The sequence below is a fragment of the Postia placenta genome (genome assembly GCF_002117355.1).
Source record: "Postia placenta MAD-698-R-SB12 unplaced genomic scaffold POSPLAscaffold_11, whole genome shotgun sequence".
Lineage (NCBI taxonomy): Eukaryota > Fungi > Basidiomycota > Agaricomycetes > Polyporales > Adustoporiaceae > Rhodonia > Rhodonia placenta.
Genome location: NW_020169842.1, coordinates 1,168,898 through 1,192,229, shown reverse-complemented (window position 1 = coordinate 1,192,229; position 23,332 = coordinate 1,168,898). Strand labels below are relative to the sequence as shown.

Below are 23,332 nucleotides of genomic sequence, written 5' to 3'. Positions count from 1 at the left end.
CAACGTCTCAGAAGAACAGAGGACTGATCTCAGAACTCCATTCAGGAAAACAGTGGATGACTGATGCAATGTTGTTGAGTACTTATCTGACAACGTGGGATCCCGTGTGTCACCTGGTAGCATTCTAGCGTTCCCTTGAGCTCCCTAGTAACGGTCGTGCACTGCGGCTAGGATGTCTTGAGACCCTGCAATTGGTGCCCTCCAGGGTAGTACTGATCTTGTTCATTTCGCGTATGTACTAGTGTCCAGGCCTGGTGATAGAAAATACACGTGCATGGACTCTCGTCTACACAGGTGAGTGTCTTCTGGAAATCTGTACCGTTTATCCTTGGTCAATGATTCATGGTCCAATTCAGGTAATTAGTGTTCATGCAATGATCCTTCGTAATCGGGACAGACCGTTTAGTCCCGCTTTACGGCATCATTCTCCTGCGGCCCCGGCGTGTGGCGCTTGTAGGCAACAACACCGCGGGACCTGATCGGCGGACCATCATCCGGTGAGATTGTATCTGTCGCTCGCGGAGCTCCGGGGATTCCAATGACTGCCGCTGCGTACCAGGTTTTCCTAGACAGGTTAGCTCCCCATAACTCCGGCTTTGGAGTATTGTATGATCAATCTGGGTAGTCTCCTCGCACCAGCTTCCACGCGCTGAGATCCGTTCGGTCTTCATGTCCTACGATCTCTATCGACAGGACACTTCACGGGAGACGTCTATCCCCTCGTCCCTGAGTATGAGAAGCGGTTGCACCGTGGCTCGGGCTCAACGCAGCGGTGCCCGGGGCAAGCAGGTGATTGTCCACGAGGTCGCTCGTGATGGCACCGGAGAACGTCCTCACCTGGTTGCATTACGGAAACAGGTGCGCTGGTAGCGACTTTTGCGCCAATCGGGAAAGATGGATTGCATACAGATCATCGACCCAGACATGCGGCGTTCATCGTAACAAACCGATCGCCCGCACCCATTCCTTTCGGCCGCCTTAGCGGATGTGCCCGTACAGGCGACGTCAGGGTGATAAAGTACAGACGTGTAAGCGGTCGCGTGAGCAGCCTCTGCAATGGTTCTCCATTAGCCGCCCTGCAACGAGATTTCACCATGAGTAGCTGGGGGGTACAAGGTCTACGAACAAGGCATGCGTGCGGTGAGGCTCCAAGTACATTCAGACAGCCGCCATTATTTCAAGTTCGACGAAAAAAGGTGCTGATTCTCTGGGTGAAGCATGTGATTTATCACACTGAGCGCCCAACTAATTGTAGGTAGGTCGAGGCTTGCCTTCACGTTCCAGCAGCCTATAGAAGTCCGCTACAAGATAAAGACTACCTGCAACGACCACGAGCCCATCCAAACCCTCTCGTTTGTGCCTTTCGGCTGCCCATTTCAAGGCGAACCGTAGAAGAGCCAGAGGATTCTCTTCCTGAACATCTCCGGGCTCCCACAATTCCGCTTGCGGTGCCAGTTCGGCGACGGCGTCCCGCAAGGTGCTAGAGGTCTCGGGGCGGACCCAAGGCATGCCATCTGGAGGCGTGAACTGCAAGGGAGCGACACCAATGTTGGCGGGGAGCGATAAGAGTGGGGCGAGTGTCTCCAATGGGCTCTTTGGTGGAGAGTGCGAGAGCGCGACGAGGAACGTGATAGCAGGCTGAGCGGAAGCAAATACTTCGGAGTGACTGGAAAACGTCGAGGTAATATATGCCGCCAATGTGCGCGCAGATGCGGGATTATGGGCGCCGTCAGCGAGCACTAACGTCGACCCAAGCCTATGGAAAGATAATCTGCCTGGCCAGCTTGTCCTCTGGATTCCACAGGCGATAGCTTCTCGTGTCATATTAGCGCACCATGGAAGTCGATTGATGCAGGACGGGTGTGTGAGAAGGGCAGAGATCAGCCCTAACGCGACCTCGAGGTTGGCAAGCTGATGCTCGCCATGTAGGGGTAGTAAAGCGTTTAACGGTTCCACGAAACAGGGCAAACGCGCCGTGATCGGCTGAGGTCGGAATTCAAAGGAAGAGGATGTGTCATCAATGTGTTTAGGACCGTCGGGTACTTCATCCCATTCCCGCGCGGTGACGATGGACGGCGTAAGTAAGTCTCCCCCTGCTTGACCTACAACCTCGAGAACGGCTGACTGCACCTCGGGATGTACCTGTCGTCCTAGAATGAATGGCTTACCGCGTCTAGCAATTGCTGCTTTTTCGCGAGCGATCGCTGCGACGTTACCGCCAAGAAATGCTTGGTGGTCGAGATCTACCGCCGTGAGTGCAGAGGCAAGGACAGCTTCATCTGGAATCACATTGGTCGCATCCAGCCGGCCTCCCATGCCCACCTCGAGAACAACGATGTCCGCCAAGGCCCGCTCAAATATTTGAAGGGCTGTGCACGTCAAGATTTCAAAGTTGCTGGCGCCAATCTTATGTGCAGCATCGGTCTGTTCGACGTGCGCGCGGACTGCAGCGTAGACATCAGGGGATACGGGCGCGTTGTCGATGGTGATGCTGTCATTGACTGAAACGAGATGAGGGCTGTTAAACCGACCCACGACGCCGGCAGAGGAGGCAATGAAGATGGAAGAGAGGAGCGCAGACACGCTGCCCTTGCCGTTCGTCCCAGTAATATGGCAAGTAGGTCGAGTATATAGGGGCAGCAGACTCTGCAGTTTGCGGATACGGTCGAGCGAGAGATCGATGGACATATCGCGAGAGCACTGCCGGGGAAGACGAGCAAGGAGGAACGTGGTTTTAGCGTGACTGCACCGAGATAAGCACGCGTGGATAGACGGGAGCAGCATGCGCACGCACACAGGCAGGCGAATAAAAGCCGCTCACTACAACACCAAAGCACCGCGTCCGACGTCGAGGACAGCGACGAGTTTCAAACAACATTTTTTTTATATCGTCGCTGGTCGTCGGTGCAGGGATAGTGTTCGGAGTAGAAATGGAGTTTCAAATGAAGCTGATAGACCGAACTTGCGCAATAAGGAGATTCGGTCTGAGACCGAATGGGCGGCATGGTGCCGGCCTCTCGGAGCTTGAACGCCTGGGCTAGTCGGTGGCGCTGTCTGCTCTCCATTCCCTCCACCATCACGATGGCTGCGCCTCAGCGCAGAGTCCCACCAAACCAGCAATACTACGCCGTCCCTCAGAGCCCCCAAGCTACCAGCCGTTTCCAGTCGCAAGCTCCTTCTCAGCCGATGCCGCCTCCCCAGCCGTCGACCAGTCAAGCCGGACGCAGCGACACGACGTACGGTGTCGCGACCGGCACCATTGGTGGTGGATACGGACCGTACTCTGTGCGCTCTGTTTCTGTTCTCTTCATAGTCATGCAGGCCGTGCTGACTGTAGACAGTACAACCCCGCCGCCGCCGCCAATAACGGTCACTATGGCTCGTCGAGATTCAGCGCTGCTATATCCGAGACATCTGTGGGAACGGCCGGTGAGAAGACGGTCAACACTGCAACGCCCATAGTAGGTTCCGCGACGGTGCAGCCATACCCGTACCTGTGGGACACGAAGGATCCCGATCTCGACGATGCTCTGCACAACCCCGACCCCATTCGAGATGCTGCCATTGAGCGAAGTTGCACACCCTTCTCTCTCCGTGGATGGCTGAACGTCTCGGCGCTCGTCATCCTCGTCGGCGCCTTACTCACACTATTCGCGGGATATCCTATCATCAATTACTATGAACATCCAACGCCGAAGTCCGCAGGGTACAATCTGGGCGGGATCAATGGCTCCGGTCAAATACCGGACCTGCCCCATATGCGTCAATTGGTCGACAAAGACACTCCAGACTCTGCTCTCAAGCACACGGCGTCAGATGGGTCTACGTACAAGCTGGTGTTTAGCGATGAATTCGAGACGCCTGGCCGCACATTTTGGCCTGGGGACGACCCGTTCTGGGAGGCGGTCGATTTGAACTACTGGCCCACTGGTGATATTGAGTGGTACACGCCTACAGTAAGTTGTAGCTTCATAGGCTGTCACTCTGCATTACATACCATTGCCTTAATCTACAGCAAGCCACCACGGAGAACGGAAAACTGGTCATCACGATGGAGGAAGTAGAGAACCATAACTTGAACTTCCGCAGCTCAATGCTTCAGACTTGGAACAAGTTCTGCTTTACAACTGGTTACGTCGAAATATCGGTCAGCCTTCCTGGATCGCACGATGCACCCGGGTTCTGGCCGGCTGCATGGACGATGGGCAATTTGGTGCGTGGTTTCTCATCAAATTTCACCTTCAAACTAACATCTCATACATAGGGCCGTGCTGGCTATGGTGCAACTACCCAGGGAACATGGCCATACTCTTATGATGCTTGCGATGTCGGAACCTTCCCGAACCAGACGTACGCCAATAGCACTCCAGCGGCTGCCGATGGTCTCAGCATCCAGCCTGGACAAAAGTTATCCGCGTGTACATGTCCTGGTTCTGATCACCCTGGCCCTTCGGTCGACGTTGGCCGTTCTGCGCCTGAGATCGATATTTTCGAGGCACAGATTGTACCGCAGGGTTGGCGTGGACAAATGTCCCAAAGTTTGCAAATCGCGCCATTCGACCTCGGCTACGAATTCGACAATTCGAGTTCTGTGACCACGGTTTACAACGACGACATCACGTCGATCAATACGTACCATGGCGGCCAGTATCAAGAGGCAGTATCGGCGCTGACGTTTATCAATTCTTCTGTATACAACAACACGGAGTACGGAATTTACGGCTACGAATGGTATTCAAACCCGAACGACCGCGACAGCGGATATGTGCAGTGGTACAGCAGTGGGGAGCCTTCGTGGAAGGTCACCTCAGGGTCACTCCCTGCTGAACCGAGTCTCGAAATCTCGCAGCGACTCATTTCAGAGGAGCCGATGGTGTGTACTCCTGCCTTTTTTCAGTCTCCCCCACTCAGGTGGCGTTGCACTTCCACAGTACATTATTATCAATTTCGGCATGTCACGTAAATGACTAGCACATCATTTTCCTCGCGTGAAATGCTAACCAGTCGTTACAGCGTCGTTTGAGCTTCAGGACTGGATGCACTTGCAGTTCCCTTCGAAGATGTACGTTGATTATGTGCGGGTCTACCAGCAAGAAGGCGCAGGAGACGACGCTGTCTCGTGTGATCCGCCGAATTACCCCACAGCAGACTACATTAACAAGTGAGGGAGATCTTTTCATTGTAAACGCATGCGATTGACCACATCCGCAGCCATCTACCTGCGTACTCAAATCCGAATTACACAACATGGTCGGAGGCGGGATACGACTTCCCCCGCAACCGCCTGTACGACGGATGCAGCTGAGCCCGATGGCGGACTTCGTCCTTTGATCCATGATTAATGTCCGGTGCTTTAAATCTGATCACAAGCGCAGCTACCATCGTTACGACTATCCGCATCTATACCGACGGACATTTATCTTATATCCTCCCTCCATAGTCGTCGTACTCTCCGTTTCTGACAGTGTGTCCGACGTACGGACCTATTCCTCTTGCTCACGCTCTCCTATCATGCTGCGCACTGCACATCGCGTAGCTTGCACGCTCACTTTTCTTCGATGACTTTTCGTGTTTGCTGTGGTGGTGAACGGACGGTGTTGGTCAGCAGGTTGGTATCGTGTATATGCATAGCTTCTGGGCACTCTTTTGGAACACTGTCTCTGCTGTCTTGAGTAGTCTGCAAATGATCAGCATGTGCGAGATTGTTGGTTTGTGTGCGTAGTCTGCAGCTTGTGCTTGAGAATTTCCGTATGGGGTGAAGCCTACCGAGCGCCTAAGATGGACGAGGATCTGCAGACTGTGGCCTGTGCGCCTCACATGCTTTCTTGCTACTCCTCGTAGTCCACTCTCGAGTTGACCATCTCTTGTGGTTGGGGCGGCGCATACATGCCTGGATTGGATCTGCTTGACCGGTCACGACTGTCGCTCATACACGGGATGTCTTCCAATGTGCCCGCCAGTCGGCGAGACGCGTCGATGACCTCCACCGACCAGAAACCGCAAGTATCTATGCGTCTTTATCTTCGGCAAATAGACTAATGTCACGCGCTGCAAACAGCTGGAAGGCACCCAATCCGACAGTCATTCAGACGCCCTCTAATGCCTCGTCGCACTCTAATGTACCCCAGCGGAGCTTCAACCCCTACAGTAGCAATCGCATGAGAAACACACTCGGCGTCCCCTCTGGAACACGCAATCGCACCGCAGACAGGACAGTACTTGGGCACATCTCTCCGTTAGAGCCATTCCGCCCGACGAAAAGACCGCGATTGGAGCCACCGGGCGCTTCAAATGGCAAGCGACCCGCCGAGCGTGTTATGGCTGGACTCCGTACAGGTGGGACCATGCTCACCAGATTCTATGTGGTGCGCTCATGAACGGATGCTGACGCTGACCTTCCGGCTTTACGCTTGCCATGATCAGGACCGGCCGGCGTGCACTCGCACCCAGAGACCATCTTCGTCGATGCAGAATATGACCTTCAGGTGCCCCTTCGGAAGACATCAGGAAACAAACCCGCAGTGAGGCGCAGGAGCTCAAGTCCCGATCCCCTGGACATCCTTCCCGGCTCTGAGAGCGCATCCCACCCAATCATGGGCGGTTCGAAGGAGGTACCATATGATATTGATCTACCTTCTGACGCTGTCGGGACATCTCGTGTTCTGGCCTCTGATGGTGAGGCGACGAAGAAGCTACAAGAACGCGTGAAGGCGATCGACGTTGACGAGATCGAGGCGTATTCTTCTGATCAGGAAACGCTGCCAATTAGGTCCAGAGCTGCGACTCCAAATGGTACTAAGATTCCTGCTGGAGCTGTGCGAAAGAAGATTGATATGTTCAACGAGAGCGACAAGAAGTTACCGTCAGACAGGAAAGCACCCGACAGCAAGAAACCTCCTGACAATATAAGGCAATCTCCGGTTATCCAGAAGCCGGACAGTAAGAGGCAGCAATCGCAACTGCCGCCAATCAATATTGACCTGAAGAACCCGCCGAAGATGGAGCAATCAAGAAAGAACGCAATGAAGGGAAAGGTAGATACATGGCCAACATAGTCATCTCGAGTCTTGATATCACTTACTGCACATCAACTGCAGGCTCCCACAAAGCAGGCGACTTTAGATGCCCTCACAAGACCTTCCGGGTTGCGCAGCGCTCAGACAAACACCCAAGCGAACGGCAAGGCCAAGAGAGCTCCTCTAACAATACGCACGATAGCTCTCCCCCTAGAGACGTGGATCCTAGGCTGTCAACCGATGCAGCAGGACGATGATTCCGCTGTTGAGCCAATTCATTGGTTGGTCTACACTGATGGGCCGCAGCCACTACTGGCGGTGCGGGAGAAGAAGGGCCTTTCGTTAGTGGGTCGACGATTTGAAGAGTTCAGATTGCCTGAAGACATAAAAGCTATTACGGTACATCGTTCGCGCTATCCAACGTGCCAAGACTGTTTCAATCTTACTTCTAGCACAGCTCACGCAAATGCCATGCAACACCGCTCATCCTGTCATAGTCCGACTAAGACCATCTGGCCCCTCAAGGATGAACGTGAGGCAGGAAGGGTATAACCCAGGTAAGACTATTCTCGGACATAGCAAACAACCATCCAATGCGTAAGGCAGGCTCCAACGGATATGATGGTCGGGTAACGTTCAAGCTACAGACCGACCACGCGAGTTTCCGGAATAACAATGATTACACGAATCTTGTACAGGCATTGGAGGCAAGTGGGGTTAACATGGACTATGTCGAGTAAGTGCAGATCGGTCGTCTCATTTTGATGAGATGTCTTACATAATTCTGCTAGCGGACCGGGGTCCAATGGCTTGTGGCAGCAGGTCATGAGTGGGGTTGAGGTATTCAAGGCTCGCGGAAGTATAGAGCACGAGTCTCGTTTCTTCTTGGACAGGAAGGGCGCCGACGGTTCGATCTCGACAATCAGGGCGACTCGGTCGACTGTGAAGTCCACCTCGTACGTGTTACACTCTCTTCGCATGAGCGTACCACTTACTGTCAAGCGTATCCGCCACTCCCAGCAATTCCACCCCGCTAGTCGCAGATCCTGATGCAAATACCTCGCGGAGATCATCGCGCTTAAGGGAATTGCGTAGCCCAAGTCCCGAGCCGGATGAATTGTACGTATCAATATGGCCGATTGCACATCCAGGAAGCTGATCTTCGCTACGCTTGAAGGATGTTGGTGTATCCGCCCTCGGGTGCCGGTGCTATCAACATCAACAAGAGCGATTTCAAGCGGTTGAATGACCTATGTTACCTCAATGATACGCTCATTGAATTCGGGCTGAAGTGCGCCGTTGTATCACATTCTTCATGCTATGGTACTAATCATGTCACAGACTCTGGCTGGCTGACCTACGAGAAAACGAACCGGAGCTTGCTGAGGAGGTCCATGTGTTCAGTTCGTTCTTTTACAAGAAGTTGAATGTGCGCGAGTGAGTCGGAGGATCGCTAGGCTCACCAGGGTACTGATCATGATCCTGCAGCAAAGAGGATGGCTATCGGAGTGTACGCAAATGGACGTCTAAATTTGATATATTCAAGAAGAAATATATCATCGTGCCGATAAACGAGAAGTATGTCGTTTATGCGCAGTATGAGAATACATCTGACCGCACGAATATAGTTTCCATTGGTATCTTGCGATTATATACCGCCCAGAACATGTTCTCTTGCCTCCGCTGCCCCCTGCGGAAGTAGTGAAACCTTTAACGCGCAAGCGCAAACGCGAGTCCGGGGTGTCAGAGATTATAGAGCTAGAGGATATCGAAAACGATCCGCCAATAGCTCGTGGTAAACCTGAGGAGATCGTACCGGACTCGCGTCCCTCTTCTCCGGCGCCATCCTACCAAGCAGACAACGACGCAGAGAAAGAGATCACACCAGACTCCCGCCCCTCCTCTACCCAGCCATCCCGTCAAGCAGACAGCGATGCGGAGAAAGAGGTGGAACAACTCCTAAATCGAACGGAGTCCTGTACCATCTCTGAACAGCGGCACAATTCCGTTGATATAGCGGCCTCAGGGGCAGCTGGTGAGCTGGAAGGCCCGCAGGATATGGAGTTCATGCAGATTGATAACATGGAGCTTCAATACCCTTCAGATCCTGCTCCAGTCGCAATGGAAGTCGACGAACCGGAGGCCTTTGTCACTGAGTCGCCCGAAATTCAAATCATTGAAGCCTCCACGTCTCGGCAGACCTCGACAGAGAGCGCTCCTTCTGCCTCGGTTGATGAATCAACACCGGGTCTCTCGCGTACCGTGCCTCCTAACAGGTTCTATAGCTCTACCACCTACACGAAGAAGGGGAAGGAAAAGGCTCGCGATGTCGATGGAGAGCAGCAGAATGTCGATGTGGACGAGGTAATGATAACCGATGTTGAACCGCACAAAAGGTAAGTACAACGTCGCGGTCGAAAATGTTGCGCTTATGCGGTCTGATCATCTCAGCACATACGTATTCATTTTTGACTCATTGGGAAGCAAGCATCCGCAAGCCATCAAGACTTTGTCGATGTACCTCCAGTTGGAAGCCAAGGACAAGAAAGGGAATACTGATACCCGTAAACCTATTGGCAAACTTGCTTTAGTACGTACCGACCCTCACTCCTTGCTAGCGCGTATATGCATACGCATGCGTTCCAGGTCCCAGGTCAAGGAAACTATGCAGACTGCGGTGTCTACCTCCTTCACTATGTGCGAAAGTTCTTGAAGCAACCTGAGGGCTACTCTCAGCTGATCATGGTCGGTTCTTTCTCTTACCATTCCTGACAATTCACCCATATTGTGCCAACAGTCAACAAAGTCCAAGGGATATGACGCTGCCCAACGCCTCAAGGACTGGGAGGGAACCGCGGTCGCTTCCCTCCGCCAAGAGCTCAAGGATCGCATTCTAGAACTATCGGAGATATGGAAAGCCGATCGTTCAGCGAAAGAGCAGCGCGAAAAGGGGGAAGTGAAGCAGCCCGGAGAGAAGAGCAGCTCTACTTCGGTTGTACCTGCATCGGTGGACGATTCCGACGATGAGGTTGTAATCGAGGAAGTAGAAGCCCCCGCGCAGCTCTCGGCCAAAGGCCGATCTACTGCCCGTTCGACGCAGAAGTAACTCAGTTGGGGACACTCATCACCACCACGGTACAATAATCATTGACCACTATTGCATAGACCATGCGTATTTCCACTGCTGCTGTCCTGCTTCCTGCTTCGAGTCAGTTGCTAATCGTTGCATTTTTCCTCTTCTCTGAGCATGCTGTATCATTATTGAGAGTTAACTCGTTCACTTGTTCTAAGACACTGTATCACGTTACATAACTGCTATGATGATGCAAGCTGTTTCTCGGACCATATATAGCTGTGTTGCAATCTTTTACGGTCAAGATGATGGTAAATTCGGCGCTCAAGCATCTGCTCGTTTAGGCTTACAGGCATGCTGCCTTGCCAGCAGCAGCCCCCTCAGCCCATTTCAACTCGACTGGGCGTAGATCTCCTTATATGAAAGGCATGGCTTTCGTCCTGTAACTGCCGTTGGCAAACGCGCTGACAGGCGCACAACGGCCATTTATAGGGTCTTACCGGCCGCTACCGTTATAGCTCTCCATGTGATTCATATCGGGGACGCTTAAGCGTACAGTCTCAGCAAGAGCTCTCTCCGGATGTTATGCTTGCCCCTGAATAATCTGAAGTTGCGTGTCCGAGCCAGTGGCTGAGCTATCTCACTCCGGCCGGTGCACAGGATTCAACCGCGGACGGCGCTGCCACTGTGCTACTGCCATCGGGTACACGGAGCTCGAAGAGTGAGTTCTCCATGCTCTGCCACTTCCGGTGTCTCATGTGGCGTTTTCTGCGAGGGCCCATACAATTGGCCGGTCGCCACCCCCTGTCAACCTTCAGCCCGCCCGTTCAGGCGCCCACCACTCCTGTATAGCCCCTCATCTACTCAGGTCTCCTGCTCACGAAACGCACTAAGAAGGGAGCTACAAAATGGAGGGGCTTCTGCAGCATTTGCGTCCCTCTTTCCTTGCGCTTGCATCATGCCCTTCGTTTTGAAGCGTCCGCGCCATCAGAAGCTGGCACGCGCTATAGCTGACGCTGTGAGGTCACTTTATACCAGCTCCGAGTAAGCATTCGTTTAAATCTCGGTCAAGACTGCGGCTTGACTCGAGAGGCAGTAGGAGAAGCGTACAGTCCGAAGACGCATACTCTCGTGAATACACATCATCCAAGACAAGAATTCGAGCGCACTCCCACACTTTTCACAAACTACGACAAAATCATCCCATCGAACGACTTCTCAACGAGTTGCTGGCTCATATATTCTCTTTGGGTGCTGAAGATGATGCAATGTTCCCCGTCAACGTCTCACACGTGTGCAGAGCCTGGCGTAGGCTGGCTCTGCACACGCCCTCCGTATGGCGACGCATTGCACTCGACAGCAGGCTTGAAATGTGGTCGCAACGGATACTCCGAGCGAAGGCATGCACCCTCGACATCCAGCTCGCGCCCCGCGCCCTAGCGCTTCACGGGATGCTCTACAAGACGACTTTCGACGCGCGTACTGTGCAGCTTTACTTTCATCTTGTTATACCTCTCATCGAGAGATGGCGTACGCTCGAGATTCAATTCGAGACGTACGCACCTTATCTGTGGAATGCAGCGCTCTCTGCGTGTTGTGCACACAGCTCTTCCGTACATGCTCCTCACCTTCGTGAACTGTGTCTTGTCTACCCTGGTAATGACGACACCAAAGAATTCGCTCTTTTCGATGGAAACGCTCCACGACTCCGCCGGGTGACCCTGCTTGGTATCCGCCTTGCATGGACGCCTTCCCTCTTTCACAACTTGACGTACCTCGACTACACTCATCACGGCTTCACGGGAGGGCATGAGGCTGCTTCTGAAGTGCTGCACATCTTGCAAGTTTCGGCACGTTTGGAAGAGCTGCGACTTGCATTCCCATGGCGAATCGATGGTGCAGATCCATATGCGGATTCGTCCCTACGGCCTGTGACCCTCTCTTGTCTCTCCACGCTTGTCGTAAGCATCGAGGGACCTGAGGTTCCATCCGCATTATTGCTCGTCCTTCTTCACCTTTCCCTCCCCACCACACGATCACTGCGGTTGCTTTCCCGCTATCCGTTTCGTCGGCCAACGCTCTTTCCCCGCCTCCGACACGTCCTCAGAGCGCTTCCGGAACTACCCAAGCTGGAGCACCTGTACCTCGAACACGGCTGGCTCGATCCGCGCTTCGTTTTCCCTCTACTGCATAGCATACCCCGTTTGCGGTATCTCGCGTTGCAAGGCTTGCGCGTCACAGGCCCATTCCTACGCGGTCTTGCTGATGCTCTGCGGGCGCAACGCGAGGAGTTCCCGCTGTGTCCACCACTCGCGGTCCTCGAGCTCGTACGTTGCAGTAGCCTCACCGCAGAGGATGTCAGGAACGCGCTCGGCGGGCGGTCGGTGAGCAAGGCCTCTCCGTCTATCGAAGTGTTACTGGTGCGAGACTGTGGCGGCATCGAGCCGTCAGCGTTACGCGAACTTGAGGCAATGGGGTCTGTGACTCGCGTCATTGTGCGAGCATCTCGTGGGGCGGGTGCGTTAGCGGGAGGCAAGCCGAGGAATATCTAAAGTATCTTTTTTGATGGACAACGAGGACACCTTGGAATCCATATAATCATACGATCCTACTAAATATGTTGTACATTAAATGCATCGTAGTAGGTATAAATGAGGGGTTGAGATTGCGTATAATCTTCTGACGTGCGCGTGTATGGTGTGACCTTCGAATCGATAAAATGACTGACGCATCATTCGCGTTATTTACCTAGCACTCGCGGCCATATTCTTGAGTTGTATTTGAGTAATGCTCATGCATCCTAATCTTGCGTGTCGAACCCTGATTCTGGATAATGCTATCAAGCTGGGTTGTCGATTGTGATTGTTCCGGAATTCATGAGAGATGGTTGGAGTCCTTGGGTATGGTCATCAGTAAGCGTGGTTTGTAATATAACACCTCACAATATCTAGAACTTCGCAGAGAATGTGTCGTGGCATTTCACTGCACGGCCTTTGTTGTAGTCTAGGCTGTGCAGTATAACGAACGAATACTGACTGACTTGCCCTTAGCCATAAATGAATTGTCGAGCTCCGTGCAAGTGCTTCGAGGAACGGCGGGTCAGAAGAACAAGGTGTATGCTTATAAGGCGATGAGTAGCGTAGACGTCTTCTATGAGGGCAAAGAGAGATTAGATTCAAACCAGTAAAGTACGCAGAGCAGACGAGGAGATCGTTCAGCCCGCATGTGTCCATCTAATTGTCACGTTCTCTCCAGTGATACCGAGGTCCTGCCTCTCGTCGGCCACCTCAATTGCGATATAAACCGCACCTCCACACGCGTAGCGATCCGGCATGCCTCCAACAGCACCTCCGAAGCCGCCGCATGCACAATAGTATGTAGTTTGCGCCCATCTGAATGGGCGCTCTCCAGTGAGCTTATCAGAAGAACGGCTGCGCTTGGCCATCGTGCTTCCCTTCTGGTACTTTCCGATGCTGTATGTGCGGATCATGTTGGTGTAACAGTAAATGCAGCTAGAACACCGATACTCACGGGAGACCTAAGGATTGCGCCCGCTTGCCGAAGGCATCCAGCCGGGCAGGGGTAGCAGGATTCTCCTTGCTGACTGCCGCGTAGCCTCCGTAGAACTCAAACAACTCCGACGCGTCCTCGTCCTCTTCCCAAGTTCGGAGATTTCTCTCCAGCGTCTTGAAAAGGTCGTCTTCCGTCTGATATTCAGTAGCTCTCGCCCATACACTTGCGCGTCTGATAACTTTGGCATCCGGGGCAAGCTCTTTATCAAGTGAGCGAGTGGCGACTTCTGCTCGAATTTGAGCCATGAATGTCTCGAAGCCGTTCTGAACCCTCCGCTGGGTCGCATGTTCCCTCTTCTCGCGCGCCTTTCCACGACAGGCTGCACAATTCTTGAACTTCCCGGACAGAAGCGGTAACATGCACGACTTGCAGAGCCTCGAGACTGGAGCGGGCACCACGTCGGCACGTTCCTTTGGCTTTGGCTGGAAGAAAGGAATGCCGGAGTTGCCTATGGGCCGCGACAAGGGTGATAGCGACCTTGAGGAAGGAATGGTGGGATCGTAAGGTGCCGCTGTTGGGTTTGACGAACGCGAAGCGACTGCGGCATCTTCCGTGAAACGAGTCCGAGCCGTTTTTGCAGGAAACCCGCTGTCAAAGTCCTTCTGGGTGGGTCGTTTGAGTGCTGCCTTCGCTTTACCCTTCCTTGCCCTGATCTCCGCGAGTTCCATTCTTACTGCCTCATCTGGATCCCTTTCAGTGATCGAAATAGGATACTGCGCCGTTGTGCGCGGCCTCTTAGAAGGCACATAACCTGCAGCATATCCTGGAAATTTCTTTACAACTAGTAGGATGTTCAGCTTAGAGATTGGCAGTGACCAAATATGGATTCGACAGTACCGTGCTTTCCGGTGGCTATCATTTCCTCTTCAATGTCCGAAGAGAACGGATTGGCGTTTTCGCGGATTATGAACCCTCCAACCTTGTGAATGATGGGTTCAGCCTTGCGTGACGTATTTGCAATACGTCTGGGAGCCTCAGAAGGCAATTCAGATCGTGAAGGTTGCGAGTCTGTGCTAGAACTGTGAACCAGCCCGTGTGTATGCAATACTCGTACGCTGGATCGCGCTTTCTTCAGTGCCAGTTGAGGACGCGAAGGTTTTCCGATAGGTTTCTTGAAGTCGGGTGTCGAGGGAGATGACGCAGTCGCAATCGCATGCATATCCCACTGGCGCTTCAAACTACCCCGAGATTGGTCTAAATCAAGCGGCCTTCTCTCGGACTTCTTTGTCAGGAAGGGCGCAGAAGATCCCGATGCTTTCGATCTAGCATCCACCCTGTTGAAGGTCGCTACCCGTGGTGCAGGCACGACGCCTTTTCTGGATGGCATGCGTGAGGAGTGCTGTGCTAAAGAAGACGATTCGATTGAAGACGTTGCGTCGGATGGCGAAGGTGATCTAGACGCGCCGGAGGATGGCTGGTCTTGATCCTTGCCGCCGCCGGCAAAGTCAGTGGTTATAAGATGCATTTCGTCATTATGAGCCTTGTCTGAATGCGAGCGGACGTTGGCAGCATTCCGATGCCCATATGCGTTGCAAGGGCATGTCAATTTGCCTGCTTTGTCCCTCTCCAGCTTCACGTGTCTCCCTGCATACACTCTCAAAGACCAGCAATGTGAAGCTTTACGGTATATAACGTACCTTGATACATTATTGTCGCTGTAGGCCTGTGGCAATTCCAAACATGTGAGCGCATACAGTGATCGACATCCTTCTGCTGCGCAGCTTTTGCGACGTAGCCGCAACGGTCAAAGGAACAGACCAACGTGCGCGTCGACCTGGAAACACCGTAATCCCTTATATCAGCAAAGAAATAAACTAGGCAGGAAACACGTACATTATAACATTTGAACAAGTTGCAGACACCTAGCGCAATGGGAGACAGTCACTGCCTGGGGAAAGCGCCCCACAAACGCTCAAAACGCGATCAGGTGATCGTGTCACCGATTAGACTCCGAGTCTGAGCGCCTGCGACCGCCCAGCGGTCATCAGCTCCTAACAACTAGGTCAGCCCTTTCACTTCTACACCTCTAAGGCAACTAGAAGAGGATCCGCCAGAAGGATAAGCGGGTATATGCATGTGCGGAAATATGCCCAATGCTGCATTCTCTCTCCCAGGATAATGTTTGACCAGTCAATTAATGAAATGTAAAGTCGCTGCTCCTTAGCTAATTGCCTGTTCTGCGGCGGCCGACCCTCAACTTTATCAAGTGGCTAAGGTTCGAAATTCGTCACTACTCTTTGTATGGCTGCAGAGGGGTAGACATCATCCCCCAGTTCGTGCCTTCAGAACCGCCAAGCATCAGTTTCGCTACACAGTTTGTTTCCGTACGAAAATGATGCCGTTCACCTTTTCACTAGGGCCACACGGACTTATTCGTGTAGAATACAAGATTTCCGTAGTTCCTCCGATTGGAGAGTTCCATCGCGTTCCAATGTCTATAAGAGCGCTGACATCATGAGACGCGTACACGCCGTCCAACGTCCCAACCAAGTCAAGAGTTGCTATGTCTCTACCTACTTTCGGCCGCGAGTATCGCCTGCCTACAGTGAGTCGGCACGTCCCACGGTGAAAACTGCGTGCTAGTGCTCAAATGCTCGTTACACGAGCTAGGCCAGCGGCGTAGACAGTCTCAGGCTCACCACGGGCCCTGTTGATGCGCCCAAGGCGTTCGAGGTCCTCGTCAAGGTCCACGCCGTCTCCCTCAATGTTAGTGCACCATCCTCTTTTCATTGCATGCCCTGAGCTGATGCTGACCCCTAGTACCGCGACCTCATAGTCGCCAAGGGCATCCACAGGCTTGGTCAAAAGAGTAACCTGATCCCATGCTCCGACATGGCGGGAGAGATCATCGCCCTTGGCGAGGACGTCAAGGATTGGTCCGTCGGTGATCGCGTGTGCGCGAACTTTGCGGTGGACCATGTATTTGGAGTCATGTCCCCCGAACTGAGAGGGTCTGCTTTGGGTGGGCCGATCGACGGCGTGCTGGCAGAGTATAAGGTCCTGCCTGCACATGTGCGTTCTTTCGTACTTCGTCGACAGTCCGTCGACTAACTAAAACTTGGCGCCAGTCATTGGTTCACGTCCCTGCACACCTCTCCTATGAAGAAGCGTCTGCCCTGCCGTGAGTGAAACCAATGTGCGGGACATTACTCCAAACCAAGTAGACTTCAGGTGCGCAGGCGTCACTGCGTACAACGCTCTTATGGGGCCCGTGCCCCTCAAAGGCGGGGACTATGTTCTCGTCGAAGGTACTGGAGGAGTGTCCATCTTTGGCCTCCAACTGGCGGTGTCGTCCGGAGCGACTGTCATAGCGACTTCGTCCTCAGATAGCAAGCTCCAGATCGCTGCGAAACTTGGTGCGAAGCACTTGATCAACTACAAGACAACACCCGGGTGGGAAGAGGGAGTTTTGAAGATTGTGAGTCCACGGCGTATGCATACCGCTCGAGCCGTTGACAGGAGAGGAATGTAGACAGGCGGCAGGGGCGTGGACCACGTAATCGAGGTCGGTGGTCCGTCTACTCTCACGAAGGCAGTCAGGAGCGTGTGTTCTGGCGGGTGGATCCACATTATCGGCTACATCGGTGGTGTAAGGACTTTATTACCTATACATTACTGATTGGTAAGGTCACTAACCCCAAGCATAGCCGAACGGAGATATCTCAAGTTTGCCAACGGAAGTCTTGAATAAAGCCGCCTTTGTGCGAGGTGTCCTGGTCGGTCCGCGGACGCAGTGAGTGTCTTGTTTGGGTACATGACCTCGTGTACTCACACAGTTCCAGATTTGAAGCGATGAACCAGCTCTTGAGCGCAACGGAATTGAGGCCAGTTATCGACAAGGTTTTCCCATTTGAGGATGCCCGGGCGGCGTACGAGTACCTAGCCACTCAGCAGCATGTGGGGAAGGTCGTCATCACAGTGTTCACCGAGTGAGAGAGCAGCGTGGCTTCGATATCCTGATACCTTCTTGTAAGAAGCGTTCTCTTTCCGGAGGCTCATTGCCCTGATAATGTGCTGGACATCATGCAGATAAAAGGCTCCTCGCATCTATTTGTATGCATGTAGTAATGTCCAGTCAGCATCTCAACCTGACCCAGATATGCCAACACCTAAACGTTTAAGGCATTAGCCTCGCCGACTAGTGACCAGATCGCGCATTGCTTGGTGTAATCTGACTGCCTGAAGTACGATCGCCGTAGCTTGCCAGAACTGCTACTTCTGTTGACAAAGTGCCCCAAGAATACGTAGATCGTTAGCTCCCCCGATGAAATCGCGGGCACTCTGCAGAAGCTCAATGGCAACTCTTAAGAATTCCTCCGCTTATTTGAGACGACCAGTGGAGATTTCGGAGGAGGCTAAGCTGCAGCTTGAACAATGGTTCTTCTAGTATTGTCGATGTAGCCGGGAACGCTCAAACATGTCGAATGCGTCGAGAGTGTCGAGAAAACTCGTAGGCTAGACCATGACACTATGTCTGGATCTAGTCACGAGAAGTACGAGACCTGTAAGTCGTGCAAGGGATGCAAGTTCCCGTTCAACTGTGGATCGAATCGATGGATTGCTCCAGAATGACTCGTAGTTATCCCAGCAAAGCAGAACGATACATGTCGACACAAATACAACACACGCATCATCAGAATGTGAAATGGTAGAGGACGTGCGCGGATGTCGGCAGTCAATTGGGGGCTATGTTACAGGAGGACGACGATCGCCTCACGTTCCAATTTCCTTGTGTAACCTGTACTCGAACATCCAGAAAATGACGCACCAAGATCTATGAACTAATAGAGCGAAATTTCTCTCTGCTCGAGATCTCATGCTGCATTTTAGTAACAGCCTGAGGTGCACAGATCGAACACTGTTACTTACGTGCTCCATGCTACCGTTCACCGTATGCAGCAGTAATTGCATCTTCCGAAAATGATGACCGTTCTTCGGCTATACAACGATGCTTTCATTTTGAGCTTCGCCATATGATGGAGGTCGTTGAGACATGCGTTGAAAGTTGTCTGTTTTTGCATCCTGCGGAGCTCTTGCGAGCTTGTAGGCATTACTAAGTCCATCGCGGCATCACCTTCCCATTCAAGGGCGCAGTGTCAGATAGCCGTACGTCACTTGCTCGAGTCTGGAGTGTCTTGGATTGACATTCAGTGGATAGACGAGAAAATGAAGGATAACAGAATTCAGGGAATGCGCACCGAGGAACCGTCGTGTAGATGTCTTGCCACGCATCTGATACCAAAGCATCAAGAAACCAGTGCTGGACGCCACATCGAGGCTGTAATGCACGCCTGATATGCCCCCAGTAGAGTTCCAGGCGCATAATTTGGTCAGAGCTTTATGGTGCGGAATTATCTTGATACCTTTCAGTAAAACATAACTAGAGCCTGTCCGCGTCTTGGGTTGCAAAGAGTGAGGAATGAATTGTGTTGATTGAAGCTACACGTACTGTTCACAGCCGCGGAATGAGAGGCTGGTGACCATCTGATCCTATCTTGAGCTTAAAGGGGTGCTCTGATTGCCAAATAAAGCACAGGCTGATCACTCCTCTTCCTCCGCCTCGGCTAGTCCGCATCGCTCCGTTGTTGTTTGCTGCTCATAGTTGTCGAGGGCAGAGCCTGGCCACAATATGGAGCACCCGCCGGACTGCAAGATCCTGGTCATTACCACAAAGCCGGAGCATGCTGACCAATTTCTCCAACGTATGTACCTAGTAACTGCTCCTCGCCCATAACTTTCGACGACGAACAACTCAGGCATACAGGCCCTATCCAAGTCTAAGTCAAGCTCGTCCGAGGTTACACGCACCCCCAATAATATCACCCCGTGGACAATCGTGAACAAGTACTATACTGCAGACGTGCATTTCGAGACTCGTCTAGCGCAGGAGTTCAAGTCCTCCCATGCCAAAGGCGTGCCAGCTATCATATATGTTTGGCAGCAGGGCGATGTGAGTGTATCCTCACTTGCTCGTTTCCACATGTGATCGACCCATCTCAAGCCTTACCGAGAACAAGTTCTCGACGTCGCGAGTAGTTTACGCCCTCATGATCCAGACGTGTCGCTGGCAGTCAAGTTTGGTAACAATGCTGTGCCAATATCTGAGGATGAAGAGGGTACGGATGAGTTTCTGTCCGCGCATGGCTTTGAATACATCGAAGGCGACCGAGTACCCAGGAAAGACATGCAGGACGAGGATGGGCACTCTGAGGACTCGGATTCAGGTATTCGCCATTACACCCATTCTATGCATTTTCCTATACACTAACGCCATGATGCACAGACATCCCAGGCCTTCCGCGGGTCATTGATGCTCTCAGCACCATCATGTGGCCTTCTATGGTGCAGTCTGACTCGACTCGCAACCGCAAGAGCCGCGCACGCGAGCTGGTTGGCTGGGCGCGCGAAGAGGAGGAGGAGGATGGCCTCCGCGCACTCATTTCGGATACCCTCAGCGCGAGTGGATCTGGCGGCGATATGCACCCAGGCGGCAGCGGCGGCGCAGCGCGCAAGAGCCGCATGCAGCGCGAGATGGAGGAGCTCGAGCGCTGGCTCGAGGAGGAGGACGACCGGCGGGAGCGCGAGGACGCGGGCGCGTGGGTCACGGCCGAGCGCGGCGTCGGCGTCGGCGCGGACGGTTGGCAGGACATGCCGACGCCAACGATCCACACGCCAGCAACCGACGGTGGCGGCGAGCTCGGGTTCGATGACGACTTTACTGAGTTCGTCTCCGCGCCGTCGCCCCACGGCTTAGGCGCGCTCGATGCGGACAGGCTCGTGCCAATGCATACGGGCGCGTCATACCGCTCTCTCGCGTCGGTCTCGGACTTTGGGGGTGACCTGGGGGCGAGCGAGGACGCAGATGCGGACGACCCGGACCTGCCGTCGCGCGCGGAGATCGAGGAGACGTCACGCCGGATCTTTGGCTCTGCTGCGCCTCTGCCGACACCACACCTCTCACTGTCGAACGCGAACGCGTCTGCTATATTTGCGGACGAGCATCATTCCTTCGAGTTGCATGATGACGATGACGACTTCGAGATGTCGGCATTTGACCTATCGCGTGTGCTGAGCGCGCTGCAGAGCATGAAGGAGGAGATCGGCGGGATGAGCGACGAGGGAGAGCGAAGGAGGGCGGCAGCGCGAGTCGCCCTTGGGCTCGTGTATGGGCTGCAGGCAGACAGGGATGACTGAGAGTCGCGGCATTCCACTCAAGTCGCCCGCTACTATACATGATCCGAAATGGGAATAACTCACGCCAACACCACTGGATATAGAAGTATGCAGCATTCATTGTGTATCTTGTGTATTTGTACGATTTAGGATCGCAGGCACTCCACAACCATACTAGCATTATTCATGGCCAGATTATACGGAATACTAGAGAGCGAAGGAACGGAGCGACGAAAATAACGTATCTAATGAAGGCAAAGAAATATAAACACAGCACATACAATGTAAGTACCCATCATGTCCCATCTGCTAAAATCGGGTTTCAACGTGCATTCGACTGCTGTGGGTCTCGTCAAATGAGTACAGAACATCCAGCTCATCCATCAGCACGACATACCATCATGGTGCCCGCTATTTGAGCAGTTTCACTTTTGACGGCGTGCGTTGCAGTCTGGGAACCATTCACCGTATAAGAGATGACATCGGTTGCGAAGAATCCCGAGGTGCCAGGAGGGAATGACTGGGCGTCAGTACATGGAGACCGGTCGTTCTCTGGCGTGATATCACGCTCGCTCGTGTAAAGGAGGTAGGCCAGAGCAGTCATGTATGCCTTCGACAGTCCAATATGGACCATAGGTTGTCTAGACAAAATATATCCAACGACTGCTGCTTAGATAACCAGTGCACGACTTACAGAATAAAAGGCTGCACGGAGACCCTCGAGCGTCAGCCCGCTGTTCACAACACACTTGATAGGACTCACCGAATCGAGGAAATGTATTAGGTTCATGACCATAAATGAAGTGAGCACGAAGCCACTGGCCACAGTCCCTGGGATATATGAGTTATCGAAGTATTGGCGAGGCTCGATGGCAGTCTTACCAGTCAAGAGCTTGCGGCAGAGTCGACCTGGCTCGGAGTCTTGTGAAGGCAAAATGAAACACTAAGTTGCAAGTTGAGTATTTACGCATGCGATCAATACACGAGACAGTGCCTGACCTTTGGGACCATGAAGCCACAGCAAGCGAGACAGATGCCCAGGGAGACGCCGAATATCAAGGTGAGAAGCAATACAAGCTGTACTCGTGCTGTCTGCGAGTTGACATTAAAGGCAGCTATCCAAAAGGCTGCAATGACTGGAGGGTGATGAGCTGATAGCAATAATGTCATTGAGGAGTGGAATCAAGTCACAAGGTTGGAGGATTTCGTAGCCTAGGACACAGGGTACCGTGAGGATAGGCAGACGTGTTGCGAGGTCCTTCATATGGCATATCAGCATCGTCTGCATAACAAAGGCTGTGACAAGCTGCGTGATGTTCAGCATAATGGGTTTGTAAACCAATACATGAACCAGCCGACCTGAGAGCCAAGATCTTGACAATTGTACACATTGTGGTAGATAGGTTATTGTACGTTAGTACGCTGCGTAATTTATGGGTTGGTGATACCTACAAGCCAAATAATCTGGAGAGGCGATGAGTGAGCGCATGTGTGCCACACAAAGGTTCTTACACGTCGTGTCATGGAAGAGAGATGCTGATCCGGAGTTGCCAAGGAGCTGGATGACGCATATAGATTCTAATGCGAAGGTGACAAGAATACCAACGATGGGGAATAAATACTGTGCATATAGGCTTTTAATACTCCGATGCAAGGGCAAGATACCAATTAAAGGCTCACAAACGCAGTATCTAAATGTGGAGACGATCTGAAAATATATGTCTGTAGGTCATCATCTGCAGTGAGGACGAACGGCTGACTACCTTCTGTTGAGACCAATGGGAGAACAAGCAAGCCCACTGCCGAGCAGGCTAGTCCACACTAAATTCACTACCAACACAACAAGCATCACGCCTTCCCTGGAGGAAGCGCATGAGCACCTCTCGGTCTCTCAAAAACGCGAGGACTCTTACCATGATGTCAATGTTGGTGGCTGCAGGGTGCTGAGGTTAGGCGCCGAGGCGATCGACTCAGATGTTTGGACGATGAGAGTTGCCATAGTAGAGCACACGGAAGGGATCAAGGAGAGACGTCAAAGCGTGAAAGGAGCGACTTTGCACTCGCGAGAGTGACTCAGGGCTGGAACAAGAGTGGCTGCTGGTGGACCGCGTTCGCTCCGATTTATATGGCCGACCTACGGCGCACTACTGACAGACGGCGGGATCCTCAGACACGAGCCTCGAAAAAGATGCAAATGCGCCGCGATCGATGGAGGAAGGCAGGGCGTCATATGCGTATATGTTCATTGCGAGGCCACTTGCGCTCACGAAATTGTCACGAAGTTGTCTCTGAACACCAATCAGCTGGGTCAATCTACGGATTAAGAAGGGGGAAGTACCAGCCTCAGGGTCTGCGCGCCTTCTCATCGGACACGTTTCGGCTGCACAGCGACCTGCCGATTATCTTCGCCAACATCGTGACCGAGGGGAGACCGGTGCGAGTAATGGCAAAGTCTATCTGAGGTGTGCATACCGGCATAGATTAGCCTCGAGACAAA

At 52.9% G+C, this 23,332-nt stretch overlaps 8 protein-coding genes across 8 annotated transcripts; 5 read left to right on the top strand and 3 right to left on the bottom strand.

Moving 5' to 3' along the window:
* Nucleotides 1–1,228: 1,228 nt before the first annotated feature.
* On the bottom strand, nt 1,229–2,688 carry POSPLADRAFT_1048453 (hypothetical protein; the record flags this gene model as incomplete). The annotated part of the gene is made up of 2 exons (XM_024479519.1): nt 1,229–1,245; nt 1,278–2,688. 2 exons carry the CDS (start codon nt 2,686–2,688, stop codon nt 1,229–1,231), a joined length of 1,428 nt encoding a protein of 475 aa, XP_024336809.1.
* Nucleotides 2,689–3,186: 498 nt separating this feature from the next.
* POSPLADRAFT_1148972 (glycoside hydrolase family 16 protein) lies at nt 3,187–5,305 on the top strand (the record flags this gene model as incomplete). The annotated part of the gene is made up of 7 exons (XM_024486243.1): nt 3,187–3,285; nt 3,342–3,960; nt 4,020–4,213; nt 4,265–4,873; nt 4,932–4,959; nt 5,014–5,161; nt 5,212–5,305. 7 exons carry the CDS (start codon nt 3,187–3,189, stop codon nt 5,303–5,305), a joined length of 1,791 nt encoding a protein of 596 aa, XP_024336808.1.
* A 2,889-nt stretch (nt 5,306–8,194) lies between these two features.
* POSPLADRAFT_1149002 (hypothetical protein) lies at nt 8,195–8,457 on the top strand (the record flags this gene model as incomplete). Its single annotated transcript, XM_024486247.1, has 2 exons — nt 8,195–8,307; nt 8,358–8,457. The coding sequence occupies 2 exons, from the start codon at nt 8,195–8,197 to the stop codon at nt 8,455–8,457; spliced, it is 213 nt and encodes a 70-aa protein (XP_024336807.1).
* A 2,900-nt stretch (nt 8,458–11,357) lies between these two features.
* On the top strand, nt 11,358–12,641 carry POSPLADRAFT_1148859 (hypothetical protein; the record flags this gene model as incomplete). The annotated part of the gene is made up of 2 exons (XM_024486231.1): nt 11,358–11,644; nt 11,696–12,641. 2 exons carry the CDS (start codon nt 11,358–11,360, stop codon nt 12,639–12,641), a joined length of 1,233 nt encoding a protein of 410 aa, XP_024336806.1.
* A 662-nt stretch (nt 12,642–13,303) lies between these two features.
* Nucleotides 13,304–15,309, bottom strand: POSPLADRAFT_1048450 (hypothetical protein; the record flags this gene model as incomplete). The annotated part of the gene is made up of 4 exons (XM_024479518.1): nt 13,304–13,562; nt 13,621–14,413; nt 14,500–15,246; nt 15,300–15,309. The coding sequence occupies 4 exons, from the start codon at nt 15,307–15,309 to the stop codon at nt 13,304–13,306; spliced, it is 1,809 nt and encodes a 602-aa protein (XP_024336805.1).
* Nucleotides 15,310–16,165: 856 nt separating this feature from the next.
* POSPLADRAFT_1048449 (hypothetical protein) lies at nt 16,166–17,595 on the top strand (the record flags this gene model as incomplete). Its single annotated transcript, XM_024479517.1, has 8 exons — nt 16,166–16,207; nt 16,273–16,368; nt 16,423–16,674; nt 16,731–16,783; nt 16,834–17,080; nt 17,135–17,251; nt 17,310–17,395; nt 17,445–17,595. 8 exons carry the CDS (start codon nt 16,166–16,168, stop codon nt 17,593–17,595), a joined length of 1,044 nt encoding a protein of 347 aa, XP_024336804.1.
* Nucleotides 17,596–19,291: 1,696 nt separating this feature from the next.
* On the top strand, nt 19,292–20,856 carry POSPLADRAFT_1149596 (hypothetical protein; the record flags this gene model as incomplete). Its single annotated transcript, XM_024486324.1, has 4 exons — nt 19,292–19,364; nt 19,419–19,612; nt 19,664–19,886; nt 19,946–20,856. 4 exons carry the CDS (start codon nt 19,292–19,294, stop codon nt 20,854–20,856), a joined length of 1,401 nt encoding a protein of 466 aa, XP_024336803.1.
* A 125-nt stretch (nt 20,857–20,981) lies between these two features.
* POSPLADRAFT_1035475 (hypothetical protein) lies at nt 20,982–22,834 on the bottom strand (the record flags this gene model as incomplete). Its single annotated transcript, XM_024477088.1, has 10 exons — nt 20,982–21,080; nt 21,233–21,476; nt 21,530–21,540; nt 21,599–21,778; nt 21,835–21,986; nt 22,064–22,141; nt 22,288–22,393; nt 22,516–22,543; nt 22,599–22,694; nt 22,749–22,834. 10 exons carry the CDS (start codon nt 22,832–22,834, stop codon nt 20,982–20,984), a joined length of 1,080 nt encoding a protein of 359 aa, XP_024336802.1.
* Nucleotides 22,835–23,332: the final 498 nt, after the last annotated feature.